This window comes from Lucilia sericata, unplaced genomic scaffold (genome assembly GCF_015586225.1).
Source record: "Lucilia sericata isolate MDLA Ls3-8-SP2 unplaced genomic scaffold, ASM1558622v1 Contig000487F_arrow, whole genome shotgun sequence".
Lineage (NCBI taxonomy): Eukaryota > Metazoa > Arthropoda > Insecta > Diptera > Calliphoridae > Lucilia > Lucilia sericata.
In genome coordinates, this window is record NW_023994501.1 from 86,683 (window position 1) to 105,000 (window position 18,318).

The 18,318-nt window shown below is 31.6% G+C and overlaps 1 protein-coding gene across 1 annotated transcript in view; it reads right to left on the reverse strand.

Annotated features, from left to right (window-relative positions):
- The window catches only part of LOC119605443 (putative uncharacterized protein DDB_G0271606), a 259,513-nt gene that overhangs the window by 80,089 nt on the left and 161,106 nt on the right, over positions 1 to 18,318 (reverse strand). The window contains exons 5-7 of the mRNA XM_037958558.1: positions 7,765 to 8,704; positions 7,496 to 7,590; positions 7,260 to 7,431 (exon numbers count right to left, since the gene is read on the reverse strand). Of these exons, the coding sequence (XP_037814486.1) occupies positions 7,260 to 7,431; positions 7,496 to 7,590; positions 7,765 to 8,704 (1,207 nt within the window). The remainder of the gene's footprint in view (positions 1 to 7,259; positions 7,432 to 7,495; positions 7,591 to 7,764; positions 8,705 to 18,318) is intronic.

Genomic DNA, 18,318 nt, shown 5'->3' on the forward strand with positions numbered 1-18,318 from the left:
TATGTCAAATTTCATCGCTATATTAGTATTTGTAAGCCGTTAATGAGTATTAATGTCATTTTTTGAAGGGATCGATCCTCACAAAATTTGGTAGAGAGATTTTGACGCATATAAAACTTATTTATGTATATATTTTTAAAATGGTTATGACTGTTAAAGCTGTTTTTCGGGGGGCCACTTGTATAAGGGGCTATGCGAAATCGTAGACCGATATAGCTTATTTGCAATACCAAACAAACCTTACCTATAAGGAATATTTGTGGAAAATTTTAAGTCCCTAACTCTTTCCGTTCGAACACTATCGTGCTTTCAACAGACAGATGGACATGACTAGATCGTCTTAGAATTTAATAAGGATCCAGAATATATATACTTTTGTAGGTCTACGACCAATATTTCGATGTTTTACAAACGGATCCCCATCTTTTTTTGATGGTGGGTATAAAAAAGAAGTTTTAATAACTAACTTATGAATACCGATTACTGACCACTTTGTTTAATCCAATATCAATGTTGTCAATAAACATACTATAACATCCCTCATAAAGCCTCTTGCTTAAATATATGGGGAATTTCATGTCAAGTGACACAACTCAAAAAATCGATTTTGACGAAATTTGCACTAAGGTTAGTACTACTGTATAGTAGGTCAGACACAAATTTTCAGCTCTATCGGTCAAGAACTGCCGGACTTAGAGGGGGTATAAATTGGACATTTTGGTCATACAGGGTGTTTCGGCGTCAATCCGTGGTTCAGTCCAAATACACAAATGAAATAAAACACAAACGTTTATTAGTATTATAAAAAGGAGAAAATTTGTCTTCCTTTAATTGATATATTACCTTAAGCTGATATGAACAACAAGAAGTGCTCTTTAAGGCTTCTAAATAACGAGAGGAAAAAACTACTTGTTTCTAAGTGCGTGGAGGCAAACAAAGTTTAAATACAGTTAGCGGTTTACTCGTTAGTTTTATTATAGTTTTCCATCAAAGATATAAACTAATTGTAGTAAATCATTAGGATTTACACTTAGAGAAAAATACCGCAAATAATAGATTTGTACTTAAACATTGCCGGCACCCTTTCAGCGCTTAAGGTGTTGTAATAAAATGTCGAGCCATTAAGGGCTCCCGTGGACTGTGTTTTTATTTTTGAATGACTCATTAAGGACTCAATGACGTTTTAATTATGGTGGATCATTAAGGACTCCAGTTTTTACTAATTGGGTCATTAAGGACCCGTTTGAGCCATGAGGAGACTCCGGTTAAGCCGCTTAAGGCTCTTGCTGAATTAAATAGAATTTAGGGAAAGGTTAGTAAAGTAAATTGTTATATAGTGATCATTTAAAAATTCGAAACAACAAGTCTGCCTATTGAGGCATAAACAATACATGTTTACAAGATACGAACATCTTTCCATCTTTTACGATTCTATTACTACAGCGTTAGGGATAGACCAACATCTCGAATTATCTATATTTTGGATGGATTTAGACACCACTTATTAAATCCGAAGAAATAAAGGTTTAAAGGACAAATAAAAATAAATTTTCTATTAAAATTTTAACTACCTAAATAATAATTCTCATGTACTATAAGAAGTATATATCATGAAGCATAAAATCCAGATCAAAAAGCTGATTCCAAAAATACACTGTCTGTTCCCAAATTTCTTGAAAATTGGTTCATGATTTTTGTATATTTAGCCTAGAAATTTCGGTGTTATAGCTGTTATTCTAAAAGTGAACATAAAAATGTGCGTAGCATCGAATCAATATTATTTTAACTTCTGAGGTCAGACCTATTAATATGCCGAATTTTATGTAAATCGGTTTAGTAATTATGTAGTGAAAGAGTAATAAAAGAGTCTCATATATATTTATTATTATATATTATACGTACTGTTCATTCCACAACATTCATTATAACAGATTTCATGAAAATCGGATTAGTACTTTTTTGTATGCTTCAACGTAAATTCTTATAGTTTTACAAAAAGTTGGCGTAAAAAGGGGCATGGCGTCCGATAGTTTATAGTTCCTTTTGAGGTCAGATCTATCGGTATACCAAATTTCATGTAAAAAGGTTCAGTAGTTTTCTGTAAAAAAAAGTGAGCATAAGAGGAATCGTGACGTCCAATCATGATTTTATATAGCCTATTGTTCCACTTAGAATAGAACTATTAGTGTTCTTAATTTAATGTAAATCGGTTCAGTAGTTTGGCCGTGAAAGCGTAACAATCAGAGAGTGTCTTTCATATAATTATATGATATAGGTAAGGATAGTTTTATAAAAAGTGGGCGTAGAAGGGCGCGTGGCATCAGATCAAGATCTTATATATATCATATAGTCCTTTTCGAGCTTATACCTATCGGTATGCACAATTTCAGGTAAATCGGTTTAGTAGTTTTTGCATTCAGGTAAATCGGTTTAGTAGTTTTTGCATATTGTGATTGCAAAATTGGTGTAATAATAGTTTTACAAAAAGTGGGCGGAAAAAAGGGAGTGGTATCCGACCATGATCTTTTGGGGTTAGACCTATTAGCGGTCCGAATTTCATGTAAATCGGTTAAGTAGTTTTGCCGTGAAAGCGTAACAAAGACACAATCAAATAAACAAACAAACAGTCTGTTTTATATATTTATATACAGGATTACCTCGTAAAAGGTTACAATATTAATGCTTTACAAGCAATTTTAATTTGCGGTTCTATTACAGATTGATAAACTAATTAGTTCCTATATCATTTGGGTTCATTACGTTTCCATGTTGGAATGTATCTATTTTTATTTGGCCTATATTTATCCTTCGTAGGAGATGAATTAATACTATTTACTAGACCGGTTTATATCCAACCAAATAGGTTTTTTGAGCCAATATGATCCGAGTACTTTTTTCCTAATTCCGGGTAAAATAAGCTGGGGGTATACATCAGCTCCTAATAATATTTCCACGGATCTGCTCCCGAAAGGATTCGAATCTGCCAAATTTGTCGGCATTAACCGAAACCGAAGGCAAATTTCCCGAAATGCTTGGCAAAACAGATGCCGAAGTGTTTAATAAAAATTATGAATCAGTACTAGAACCTATTTTCAAATTGCAAGTCTTTGTCGAAATGGCCGAAAATTCCTCATTTACGCCTCATTCGCTGTTTCGAAAATGGTTCGAATCTTGAATCTTTTCCTCAACTTTTCAGAAATAATTGTACAATCTGAAGCAGGGTCAATTAAAGCTCTAACTTGATATCTACAACCATTGTGTATCAAGTCGACAGTTGATGTACCCAATAGAACAGAATGATTCCTACGAGTATGGATTACTTGTCGTTCAGACATGGTGCCTGTCGTAGTAGGTCTTCCAGCTGTTGTACCTGACAAAGTCGTTGATCATTAGGAGTTGTGGATCGTAGAACCACACTAGAATTGTCATCTAATAAATTAGGAGGTACATTGCTAGTCACTACCCAAAGGAGTAGAATGATTTTGACTAGTATGAAATACTTGTCGTTCAACTATAGTGCCTGACGTAGTCGGTCTTTCTACTAATGCAGTTAGTAGGTCGTTGGTCATGAGGAGTGTGATTGTATGGTCGTAAAACCAAAGAGTTGTCATCTAATGACGCTGGAAATGCATTACTAGAGTTTAGCAAAACTGAAGAATCTCGGTGTAGTGAAGTATGGTGCCGCTTATTACAAATAGAACAACGATGTTCACTTAAACAATCATTAACCGTTCCACATCTCTCAGGAATAGACATTCTATGAAACTGACGGCAAAAACGAAGTAATTGACCCGGTTTTTTACATAAAAAACATAAAAAAGCCATGAATAAACAATATTGCATCACTTTTATAAAGTAAGATATTGCCTGATATGTAATTTTTATATCCTGTATATGTAGTGAAACAATGTTTTTTTATTTCAGACGGATAATGATCTGTCTTACAATTAAATAAGGGATACTGGTATTCCGGAGTATGAAGTTAGGCCACTTTTCATAATTCAAAGACAAGCTTATACCAGATTTAAGTTTGTCAAATTGTAAGCAAAAGTGTTCTTGTTTGTAAGGACTCAAATTATATATTTCAAAAACTGAGGTGACTCTTTATGCATCTTCAATACGTTAATTAAGTTAATTTTAAATATAAATATTCCCTTCCGACGTGATACAAAGATTTTTACTTGATTTTATCGACCAATATTATTAAATTAACATCAGAAAATCCATAGCGTTTCGCGTAAATATGTAGGCAAAACCATGCAGTAAAAGAGTTCATGTCATATATTATGCGGATAACGCATTCCGCAACAACATGGAAGAAGTCCAACAACATGGAAGAAGTCCAAAACCATGCAATTAAAAACCTATCGGGAATATTTTATAGATATGACATCTCTACATTTATTTGACCTAGGGATTTATGGACTAGGTTAATTTTCGGACGAACAATTATTTAGAACAATAAGATATCAAAATATGTATGGAGGTCCGCGAAATTAAATAAGTTCCTCAAGGGGTCCGCGTAGTAAAAACCGGTGGAAACCGCTGCTCTAAACCAAACAATTCTTTTAACTGATTGTTTACTAACATGCGCGGATTTTCATACATGTCCTTTAAGTTCTTCCATGCGATTTCAAATCCTTGATTTGTCAACGGACATTTCGATACAATCTCTCACGCCTCTTTATCAGTTCTTTTCACCAAATAGCATAAAGGTTCTATATTACTCAGTCGTTTGTTGTTAATACACAACGCGGTAAAAAAAAGTCCCTAAACGTAGGCCAGGAAAGGTAATCACTACTAAACATGTCAGTGTCACAAGGTGGGAGAGGTAAATTATGACAAATATTGTCGAAATTCGCATCATTTTCCGTTGATGGCGACGCCTTATGTTTTGAAATAGCTTTAAGTTCGTCAATCTTAAAATCTATTGATTCCGAATAACGAGCATACACGTCCATCGTACTGTGATATTTACTTTCGACTGTTTGAATATCCTCAGACTCAGTGTCTTCAGATGATTGAAGATCATCCATGCACTTATCGAAATTTTTTTTTTTCACTTTTTCCCATAACATTTTCAGTTCACTTTGAAGTACCTTAAAATAATAGACGTGGTGATTCTCCCCGCGAAGGTTCAGTTTCATGTCCGCATCGCGAGTGAAATGTTCGAGAGATGTCAAAGGCATTTTTCACAATTTAAGATTGCATTTTATTAAGTAAAATACTATAAAGCAGGGTTCCAATGTCACAAAAAAAATCGAATTTGTATTACAATTTTCAAAGCAACCAATTTGAAGTCAAGCGGACCGACCGTAGGGTAACTATCAATAAATTAGCAAAAGGAGGAAGAAGAAGAATTTTATCTTTCGCAAAACAATTACTAATATTAAATTTGTATAAAGAGATACTTGCATAAAATTCAGATACAACTTATTTTGATCACAATTTGTTTCAGTAAAAAATTAACACCAAAATAATTTTCATAAAATTTAATTATTGAAAATAATTTATTTATTTATTTGCTGAAGAAAATGCAATTTTTAATTATCAATTATGGCTGTCCGTCTAAAGTAAAAAAACGCAGCCTTGATTATATATGTACCGATCGCTGTCAAAGGGTACTGTATAAAGTATAATCGCGGACAAGGATGTATTTAATAGGGATTCAATTAATTCACAATAAATTATTGGCAGAAAAATTAATTCCTGTTTTGACAATAACTTGTTGTTTTCTTTTGCTTTATGTTTATGAAACACACACACACGTATTTTCACAATTACTTTTATATCAATTTACTAACCTTTTGACAAAATCACTTTTATATCAATTTACTAACCTTTTTTTTTTTAAAAAAAAGCAAACTTAAAAACTCTCCAAACAAAAGGGCACTTAAAATTCCTTTTATATGTTGGAGGATAAAGTTTTTTCTCGTTAGTTTTATTATAGTTTTCCATCAAAGATGTGAACTAATGGTAGTAAATCATTAGGGTTTACACTTAGAGAAAAATACCGCAAATTATCGATTTGTACTTAAACACAGGGTTTTATTCAAATGAGTGTAACTTTTCACCTAAATTGTCCGAAGGAGTTCAGCTCTTAAAGGAAATGGTCCAAGCATTCTTTTGAGTAAAAAAACAACAATAACGTCCATTTTGAAAAAATTGGTGAAAATTAAGTTGCAAATGTATTCTTGAGTTAAAAAATAATTTTTTTGACAGATATCCCACTCGCATCCCATTATGGGACTATAAAGCCATTCAAGGAAATTGTATAAGCTTTCTTTTAAGCAAAAAAAAAAATTAAATAAAAACAAATTAGTTTAGAAAAAAAATTTTAAACATTTTTATAAAATTAAAAAAAAAAAATGGAAAGAATGAAGAAATAGCTATCTGAACTCCTTTGGATAATTTTTGCTAGGACCAATAGGTGAAAAGTTAAACTCATATGAATAAAACCCTGTATGACCAAAATGTCCGTCAGTTCTTGTCCAATAGAGCTGAAAATTTGTGTCTAGCCAACTATCCCATAGTACTATCCTTGGTGAAAATTTCATCCAAATCGGAAGACATCGATTTTTAAAGTTGTATCACTTGATATGAAATTCTCCATATTGGAATCAAGGTAAAATTTAAAATAAAAGCTTTATTATGAAAAATAAATCCCGACTATACTTTCTTATTCTTTTATGGAAACAATACAATAAAAATTTAAACACTAAATGGAAAGGTAAGTTTATTTTAATAGATAGATACTTTAAAGGCAACATTTTCTCGTGTAATTGACGGGTTAGAAGCTTTCAAAAATTTTGCCACGAGTTATGACACAGTGCAACAGTAACATGAAAAAATGTGTACTCATGTTTTCATAATCAGCTCTTACGCCCCTGTAAAAGGACCTTAAAGTTTAAAGGACATATGATTTCAAAAGATGGAATTCTAAATTTATATAAAAATTTGGTATAAATATTAATATCAAATGAAGCTGAGAATCTCTGCTACAAAATAATATTGTTTATTTCAAATCATCAGGATTAAACATGAAATGGAATCGAACGAAAATTAATGACAAAAAAGTTTTTAAAAATGTTGATTTCGCAAATGAGACCTTTTTTAATTTCAATTTCTTTTTAGAGTTTTTGTCTAAATGAATATTACATTTATAAGTAATACATATGAATAAGTTAGAGAAAAAACATTTGACATATAAAAAATACAATTGTGTAATGATTAATATAATAAAAAGCTGAGACACTTACATTGACGCATGGCCTTTTGAAATTTCTCATATTCGACGTAATGCTTCAAACGCAATTCATCTTCTTCAATTAACTGACGTTGCCTTAAAAGTAACAATCGTTGATGCTGATTTGTTCCTAATCGTAAATTGCACAACTGGTTTACCAATGAATCCAGGTTATGTTTTATATCCTTTATAGAAAAAAATTTTTTTTAGCTTTCAATTCGAACTAAATTTTCTGAAATAGTCACTTACTGATTGTATAACTGTTGGAAGCAAATTTGGATGAGTAGCTGCTAGAGATACAGGTTCTTCTTGAGGCATCTGCATACGCATAGCACTTTCAACTCCTAAACGTGAATCAAAATTAATAATAGAAATTTTTTTCTATAATTTAATTATTTTTAATAAAAAACTAGCTAAAAAAACTATTATTATATCACAATAAAAAGATGTTTAAATAATTTACACGCTTACGTACAAAATTCAAAGGTTTTTATGTTTAACTAAACCGATTTACATACCATCACTGTGTATATAAACTGACTGCTGATTAGCGCTTTGAATTTGGGATTGTTGTGAATGAACTGGATTTACTATATGCTGTTGTGAAGCCGGCTGAATAATATAGGATGCGGAATTTTGTGGCAATGTCGGTGTGAGTAACGAACGAAAAACTGGAAGTGGTTGAGTTGACGGAATTTGTGATTGAGCCAAACTTTTCGGGAGTGACTGCATGTTTGTTTGTTGAGAAGTAGATACTTGTTGTTGAGTTGTCAAGGAGGGAGTATGTTGAGGTTGATGTACATTCTGTTTTGTCGTCTCAGCAGCAACCGAAACTGCGGTTTTTGGTTGATTTGGTGATGTGGTAGGTTTTTGGGCTAATGGATGTTGCAAATTTGGTTGTTGCAAATGTAAATTTGGTATTAAAATTGGCGCCCCTGCATTTGGAATTTTTTGTTGTAAAACTGTTGTTGATTGGATTTGCTGTTGCACAAGTGGTTGCTGTTGTTGAGGAATTTGAACTGTTGAATTATTACTAGGATTGTATATGACTGCTGGTTGTGTTTGTTGTTGCAAATTTAATACTGATGGCTGTATTTGTGTTGTTAATGGGACCACAATAGCAGCAACAGCAGCTGGGTTAGGCTCTTGTTGAAATGTTTGTTGTGGACCACCTAGAGGAGTAGGTAACTGCTCCGTGGGCGTATTTATTAGACTACTTACATCATTAGAATTGGCACTATTTACAGCTTGTAAATCTATAGTAGGAGGAGTAGCAGATGGAGGTGTTGATACACCAGATGTTGACTTTTTATTTTCGTTAGATTTTTGTTCCTGAACACGGCTGACACAAAATCGTGAAATTTTACGTACTCCACGTTGATGCTCATCTCCAACTTGATTTTGAGTATTTGAGGAAACCGAATTATTAGTCGTTAAGGAAGTTGGTGGATTTTTGGACTATTTAAAACAGGAAAATATAATGTAAAAATAATTAAAATATGCATAAAATTTTTTTTCGAAGAGGTGCAAGTGTTAATTAGTACTACTTGAGATACAACTGCAAAATTTACAAATTAAGTCAAATCGATGTGTACTTAGAAGTTTTTGGAAAAAATTTATACTAAAAATAAGAAGCAGCGTTGATCACCGTTCTTCATACAATATCTTTTTCATATCACTTCAAATTTAGTAGACAACTTTTTGGGCTTTCATGTGATATATGTATGTATGTACAGTGTGGGACAAAAATGTGTAAATGATGGTCAAATATTTAAACCATTGGTGAAATTTTTTAAACTAAAAACAAAATTTAAAAAAGTTTTATGTTTTTTAAAACTGCATTTATTGAAGATATTTTTAAACTAAAATAAATAAAAAATCCACTTAGTTATACTTCAGAAAAATAAAAAAAAAATAAATTTAACTCATTTACACATATTTGGCGCGTAGTACCAAAGGAACATTTTCATTATATATTAAAAGTTTCTAGTTACAAATTTTTAGTATTTTGTATCTTCTGTTTAGGTTCACAGCAGTTTCAACTCTGAAGCATAATTTGATCAGTTTGCCACACTTATTTTGCGTTATGACCCTCCATCTATCATGGCATGTAAACCTCATTTTACATTAAATTCTTAATCGAGTTTAACTCTGGCGACTGTAGGGGCCAATGTAGCCATGAAATTTTAGCAATTTTTGGAAGAAATCGAGTGTTTTTACCTTATATTTAACGGCCAAAGCATGTACATATATAGAAAACCGAATGCACCATTAAAAGACCGTGACATAATGCCCATTATGAAATTTGGAGATGGGTATAATTTATTTTAGGTATACTTCTCATCAGAAGACGTACGGAAAATATATAAATTCAATTGGGATATTTTTAATGATTGGGGTCAAATCCATGAAAATGCTATGATGCAACTCTATAATGACCACAAATATAAGGCTAAAAACACTATAGCTATATTGGACCCTACAGCCAGAATTAAACCCGATTGAGAATTTATGGTAAAATGTGGTTTACAATTACGAACACCCATGTAAAAACACAACACTCTGAGAGAGCTACCATGAAGTATGCATGTTCATAACGCAAGAATCGTTGCAAACTTGCGTGAATATATAATAATTTGCGTGAAAGATTTAAGGAAATTCTAATTTTTGGGGCAGGACCTAGTATAGGCCTAGTATATGACCAATTATGGACCGATCGTAAAAAATCTTTATAACATTTCTGTATATAGAAGCTATATTTCAGTCAAATTTTGTATCTATATCGTAATTTAGTAATAAGTAATGTGTGTTTAAGAGATTTTCGGAAGGGAACCTTGTATGGGACCGATCGCACCCATATTATGAACCGATCGTGAAAAAATCTTAACTAATATTTGTGCAAAATTTTGTATCAATAGCTTTATTTGGTAATGAGTAATGTGGGTCTAAGAGATTTTCGTAAGAAGACCTTGTATGAGAGCTATGACCTATTAAGGACAATACTTGTTCCAAATTTTATATGGATATCTTAATTAAGTAATGAGTTATGTGAGTTTAAGTGATTTTTGGGAGGGGACCTTGTATGGGAGCTATGACCAATTATGGACCGATCGGAAAAAATTTTCACAGTAACATTTCTGTATATAAGATCAATACTTGTACCAAATTCTATATGGATATCTTTAAGAAATTTTCGAGAGGGGACCTTGTATGGGAGCTATGTCCAATTATGGACCGATCCAGAAAATTTTTTCTCTATATGAATTCTATTGACATTCTGCCGGAAGTTATTAACAATAATCTCATTTTCCGGAAATATGTACTTTTGTATGGGGGTATAAGAAATTATGGATTGATTCCGGCAATTTTCAAGAATAAAGTTCTCGTGTAAAAACAAATGTGTGATGATTTTCATCTCATTATATTGCATAGTTTTCGTGAAAATTGCATCAGAATGTGTAAAAAATACTTATTTTTTTCTGAGTTGTTTTAAATTTTGATTCATAACGTTTCTCGATGTGAACCGATTTTGCTCATTTTCATTTCCCAGATAAACGAAATTTTATATTTAACTAGCTATACCCAGTGTGCTTTGCTACCCTAAAAACAGTATAAATAAAAAACCGCACTTAACGATTTTGAAGATTCTAACTATAATAGGTTTTTTATATAGATGTATATATATAATGAGATGTCATTCAAATTATTGCAAGTTCGCAATAATTTTAATAATCTAATAGTTTCCCAGATATACGAAATTTTGTATTTAATTCATATGCGAGATGCCAATCCCCCATTTTTCTCTAAATGTTCACATGAATGTCAAAGTTCTTCATGTAAAATTGATTCTAGCTCAAATAGTTTCTCAGATATACAAGTGCTTCTATTTAATTCATATGAGGGTGCCAAGCTCCCCTTGATTAAAGTCCGTCCTTTATTCTCCAAAATGTTTAGATGAATATAAAAGTTCTTCGTAAAAATTTTTAAGAATCTCGTTCTATTAATTTCCCTGATAAAAGAATTTTTGTATTTAATTCATATGGGAGGTGCCGCTCCCCCCAATGGCAGTTCGCCAATTTATTACCCAAAATGTTTACATGTATGTTAAAGTTCTTCGTGCAAAATTTGAAGATTCTGGCTCTAATAGAAGATAAAAGAATTTTTGTATTTAATTCATATATGAGGTGCCACGCCCCCTAATGCTAATTCGCCTACTTTTTGTCCCAAATCCTAAATCATATTGACACTAAAGTTGCTCCGACAAAATTTGAGGACTCTAACTGTAATATGATCTCAAATATACAGATTTAATATTTTCTTAATATGGGCGTGGCTCCTCGCCCACTTTGAATTTCAAAATAAAAAGCAGCCTATTCCTATTACCTATTCCAGACATACAGGAAAACGCTGTCAAAATTTGAAGAAAATCGGTTCAGCCGTTTAGTAGTCTATAACGTTCAAACATACAAACAAACACACATTCATTTTTATACCCTACACCACTATAGTGGGAAGGGTATTATACGTTTGTGCTGATGATTGTAACACACAAAAATATTGGTCCTACACCCACCTTTAAGTATACCGATCGACTCAGAATCACATTTTGAGTCGATTAAGACATGTCCGTCCGTCCGGCTGGCTGGCTGGCTGTCCATGTAAACCTTGTGCGCAAGCTACAGGCCGCAATTTTGAAGATAATTTGATGAAATTTGGACCAAGCATGTTCTTTCACAAGGACGAAGCCTATTGAAAATGGTTGAAATCGGTCCATTATTTCACATAGCCCCCATACAACCGTACCTATCGATTTGGGCTTTTTATGTCATAATTACGTCAAATATACTATTATATCTCTAAAAATTGGCACAAATAAGTTTTATATAAGCATAAATGACACTGCAGATTTTCGTAATGAGCCTAGCCCTTATTATTTGACCCTAGCCCCCATACAAACCCCCCTTCAAAAAATGTCTTAAACGTCTAAAATTGACTTGTAACCATTTGTATCGCAATGAAACTCAACATAATTAACTATTATTTAAAAATATATCCTTTTCCCAAATTTAATGAGGATAGGCCCATGTTTGACCTATACTCCTATATAAAGCCTCATTTAGACAATTTGTTTTTATACCCTCCACCACCAACAGTGGTGATAGAGGGTATATATATATAAGTTTGTCGTTCCGTGTGTAACACCAAGAAATATTCATCTAAGACCCAACAAAGTATATATATTCTGGTTCGTTATCAAATTCTGAGTCGATTTAGCTATGTCCGTCTGTCCGTCCGTCCGTCTGTCTGTCTGTCTGTCTGTGTAAAACACGCTCACATTAAAACTAAGCAAAGGAAATCAAGCAAATTCACCCAAAGTATTTATTATTATCCTAAGCAGTTTGGTATTGAAAATCAGCAAAATCGGTTCACAACGTAAAAAGTTATTAGTAAAAATTTCAGACTACCTCGAAAAAAAATTACGTTTTTTTCAACATTCTTTTGAAGTTTTCTCAGAAACTACCAAAGATATTTCGATGAATTTTGTCACACATTAATTTTTTATGTTTGTGATCAATTATGTTCAAGATCTTTACAATCGATCGAATATCTCCCATAGCCCCCACACAAAGGTATATATTCCCGGAAATTAGTTTATCGTTAATAACTCCCTCAAATATATCGGTATCAACAAAAAATTTTGTACATGCAAATATAATATGAACAGAAATCATGCAGTCAACGTATATCTCAGTCGGTCCACAATTGGTCATAGCTCCCATATAAGGTCCACTTCCGAAAGTCACCTAAACGTATATATTTCATTGATGAATATAGCTATTGCGATAAAATTCGAGTTAAATATGTTTTGTGTATATACAAATCAATCTACCAAATTTTTTACGGATCGGTCCATTATTGGTCATAGCTCCCATATAAGGCCTACTTCCGAAAATCATTTAAAAGCTCATATTTCATTGTCAAATAAAGCTATCTTGAAAAATTCGACACAAATATGTTTAGTCAAAATATGAATCACTCTACGAAATTTTTTCCGGATAGGCCCATAATTGGTCATAGCTCCCATATAAAGTCCACTTCCGAAAATCACTTAAACTAATATATTTCATTGAATTATAAAGCTATCGGGATAAAATTCGACACAAATATGTTTTGTCTAAATATGAATCACTCTACATTTTTTTTACGGATCGGTCCATTATTGGTCATAGTTCCCATATAAGGCCCACTTCCGAAAATCACTTAAATGCATATATTTCATTGAATAATAAAGCTATCGGAATACAATTCGACACAAGTATGTGTTGTATACATACAAATCGTTCTACACATTTTTTTTCGGATCGGTCCATTATTCGTCATAGCTCCCATATAAGGCCCACTTCCGAAAATCACTTAAAAGCACATATTTGATTGTCAACTAAAGCTATCGTGATAAAATTCGACAAAAATATGTTTTGTGTACATTCAAATCATTCCACTAAATTTTTTACGGATCGGTCCAATATTGGTCATAGCTCCCATATAAAGCCCACTTCCGAAAATCACTTAAAAGCACATTGTCAAATCCGAAAATCACTTAAACGCATATATTTCATTAAATTCTAAAAATATAAGGATAAAATTCGACTCGAATATATTTTGTGTGCATATAAATCATTCTACCACTTTTTTCCCGGATTGGTCCATTATTGGTCATAGCTCCCATAAATAAAGATATCTTGATAAAATTCGACAAAAATATGTTTTGTGTAAGGTCATAGCTCGTATACATATAAAGCACTTCCGAAAATGAACTAAACGCACATATTTCATTAATTAGTAAATCTATTATAGTAAAATTCGAATTGATTTTTTTTTTGGCATATAAATCATTATATGAAATTTTTTCCTTTTCGGTCGATAATTGGTCACAATTCCCATATAAGGACCATTTCCGAAAATTACTCAAATGCACATTGACAATCAAAGTTATCGGGATAAAATTCGACATAAATGTGTATTTTGTATACATAAATCATTCTACGGAATTAATATACATTTTTCCTTATTAAAATTAGTTTGACATATGCATTAATGTTAGTACACTCAATACGGAAAAAAAAATTTGCCAAGGTATCTGAAAATTAGATATTTAAATGAGTTTTAATAAAAAGTAGCTTGCTGGTGGAGGGTATTTAAGATTCGGCATAGCCGAATATAGCACTCTAACTTGTTTATCAATAAATTGCTTAAATACTTTGGAATGAACGTAAAATTCAACATACAAGTTTCTTTGTGAAAAATACAAATTTTTTAAATATAGGGTATTATATGGTCGGCCATGCCCGACTATACTTTCCTACTTATTATATATATAGAAGATAGAAGATGAAGTAACGTTATATCGATATATTTATGAGATAACTGTGCTTTTGTAATAAAGTCAATATTAGAAAACATAACATTTCACCCTGGCTCTCAATGGGTTAATAATTTATGTCATATTATAATCAATCAAATGATATTTGAAAGACCTTATAATTGATATCCATATAGATATAATCAATTATATATCAAAATTTCTGAGACTTATACCTTCAGGAGAAATAAAACGAAGTACTTCCAAAAGAATAACATTTATAACCACTTCAAAAGTAGCATTACGTGAATTTTTTTACCTTCTGTGGAGGTGATGTTTAATGACTTCCGAAGAATCGAAAATAATTATTATTTTTCAATGTTGATGATATATTACCGGCAAAAAATAACTTCAAAAGCAGCGAAAAAGATGTAGAATTTACTCCATGGAAGTACTGAAAAAGACCTGAAGAAGTGATGATTTTATTACAGGCTTGTCTTAGGAGGGATGTCGTTTTTATTTGATTCCAAATTCAAAACATCGGAATCATTCTCAAGAAGTAATTTTTATGCTCTTTTTTTGGAAGTTATTCGGAAGTGAAATTGTAGTAGTATAGAATACAACCAGTGATGCCAGGAGATTTTTTTCAGAAATCCCTACGCTTATGAGAAAAAATCCCTTTTTTCCCTACACCCACTTTTTATTTTCCCTACATTTTTACCTACACTACTTTCTTAATTTTTTTTCCAAGTTTATCTTAAAAAATACAAAAATAACATAAAAAACTAAATATTAGCTCTGTTTTATAATATACATATATAAATACATATGTATTTTTTTTAATTTTTAGGAATGAAATTTCTTGAATTTAAATTTTTTACTTTCAATTTTACGTCATACAAATCTTCCAAGCCTGACTCTTCAATTAAGATTAAAAAAACAAGACAATTGAGAGATTTATGGCAGTATCACGATTCGGTATTAAACATTTATTTTATGTGCCCCCAACAAAAAAATTTCATAAAATTTAATATAATTATTTTAAATAAGGTTTACTTTTGCGTTTACTTTTTGCGGTTTACTTTTTTAAATTTTCAGAACATAAAATTTTTTCAATCCTGAGCTACTGCATTAAGCCCCCGACTACTCTATCTATAAGGAGTCAGAATATATCGCCCTACTGGATTGGCATAATCAAAATAGTTGTTTTAAGACAAATGGATATGAATATTTAATGACATTTAACTATTTTCTTTGATAACTTTTAAACAAATTAAGGGAATTTAAAAACCAAATTCAGATAGTTGAGGTTAATATGTTTCTCATCTAAATTGAAATTCAATTTTTAGTTGTCTAATATTCACGAAAACGTGGGTTTTAGTTTTTACGTTTACAAAAAATCGATTTCACGTCGAAAATAATAGACATATTAGAAATTTGATAAATCTATATGATTTTAGTATGTCGCATGTTTTGTAGACCTCAGTTCAAGAAACCCGAATTTTGGATTATGCCAGGCTTGTAGCGATATGTAGGTACACATATTGTAGAAATTACAAGCGGAATTTTTACTAACGATACACTTAAAATTGATTTTATTTTTAATTTTTAAGTTTAATACATGAAAGAGTATATTTTTAGTTGATAAAAACTATGAAATTGAAAAAATCCCTACAACTTGACAATAGCAAAAAATCTTTCCCTTTTTCCCTACACGTGAAATTTTTGAAAAAAATCCCTACAAAAAGGGAAAAATCCCTACACTTGGCATCACTGTATGGAAGATATGACCAATTATGTATATAAAGACAAAATTTCAAAATTCTGTATCTATATCATTATTTGGTAATGAATAATGTGCATTTAAATGATTTACTGGAGGGGACCTAGTATGAGAGCTATGACCAAATATGGACCGATCGTAAAACAATTTTATAGTGTAATTTATGTATATAAGAGCAATATTTGTGCTAAATGTATGTATATCAATATTTTGTAATGAGTTATGAGCGTTTAAGAGATTTTCGGTAGGGAACCTTGTATGGGAGCTATGACCAGAGATGAACCGATCGTGAAAAAAAATTTGAAATAGCATTTCTGTGTACTAAAATATTATGTATGCCAAATTTTGTATGGGTATCACTATTTGGTAATAAGTTATGTGCTTAAGTATTTTTCTGAAGGGACCTTGCATGGGAGCTATGATCAATTATGGACTGATAGGTAAACAATTTCACAGTAATATTTCTGTGTATATAAGCAATACTTGTATCAAACTTTATATTGATATCTTAATTTAGTAATGAGTTATGTGAGTTTAAGTGATTTTCGGACCGATCGGAAAAAAATTTCACAGTAATATTTCTGTGCATATGATCAATACTTATTCAAAATTTCTTAATTTAGTAATGAGTTATGCGCGTTTAAGTGATTTTCAGGGACGGTCATTGTATGGGAGCTATTACCAATTATGGACCGATAGGAAAAAATTTCATACTAATATTTCTGTATGTGAGAGCAATACTTGTACCAAACTTTATTTGGATATTCTAATTTAGTAATGAGTTATGTGTGTTTAAATGATTTGCGGGAGGGACCTTGTATGGGAGCTATGACCAATTATGGACCGGTCGGGAAAAAAATTCATAGTAATATTTCTGTATATGTGAGCAATACTTGTACCAAATTTTATATGGATATCTTAATTTAGTACTGAGTTATGTGAGTTTAAGTGATTTTCGGGAGGCGACCTTGTATGGGAGCTATGACCAATTATAGACCGTTAGGAAAAAAATTCACTGTAATATTTCTGTGCATATGAGCAATACTTTTTCTAAATTTCTTAATTTAGTAATGAGTTATGCGCGTTTAAGTGATTTTCGGGAGGGGACCTTGTATGGGAGCTATGTCCAATTATGGACCGATCCAGAAAAATGTTTCTTCTTTCAATGAATTCTATTCACATAAGATTTTAATTTGTCAAATTTTGTGAAGATATCAACATTCTGACGGAAGTTATTAACAAAAAATAAGTCAGAGTGCTATATTCGGCTATGCCGAATCTTAAATACCCTCCACCTGTAAGCTACTTTTTATGAAAACCCTTATAAATATTACTAGATACGTATTTAATAAATTGTGAAAGTTTAAATTGTGCTTCCGTGATGAGGGTGCTATCATTTAGAAATCATATATACCTTTTGTGGAGATATGGCCAATTATTGGCCAATCCGAACAAAATTTCACGGAATGATTTATCGATAAAAAACACACCCAATGAAATATATTGGAAAAAGTGACTTATGGAAATGGGCCTTATATGATAACTAAGATCAATTATGCATTGATCTTTATTTTAAAAAAAAAGAATTCTTATATACACAAAATATCCTTATTCCGATATCTTTATATATCAATGAAATGTGCGATTTTCTGACGTGGATCTTATATGACAAATATGAACAATTATGGACCGATCCGTAAAAAACTTATTTTTATAGCCTATTTATATACTACACCACTTTAAAGTATACCAATCGGCCTTGAATCATTTTCTGATTCGATTAGGGCTTGTAAAGCTTGTAATCAAACTTCAGGTCTCAATTTTGAAGATAATTCAAAGAAATTTGGCACATCATCTTCTATGGTATCGGAGACGAAGCCTATTGAAAATGATTAACATTGGTTCATTATTTCACCTAGCCCCCTTACA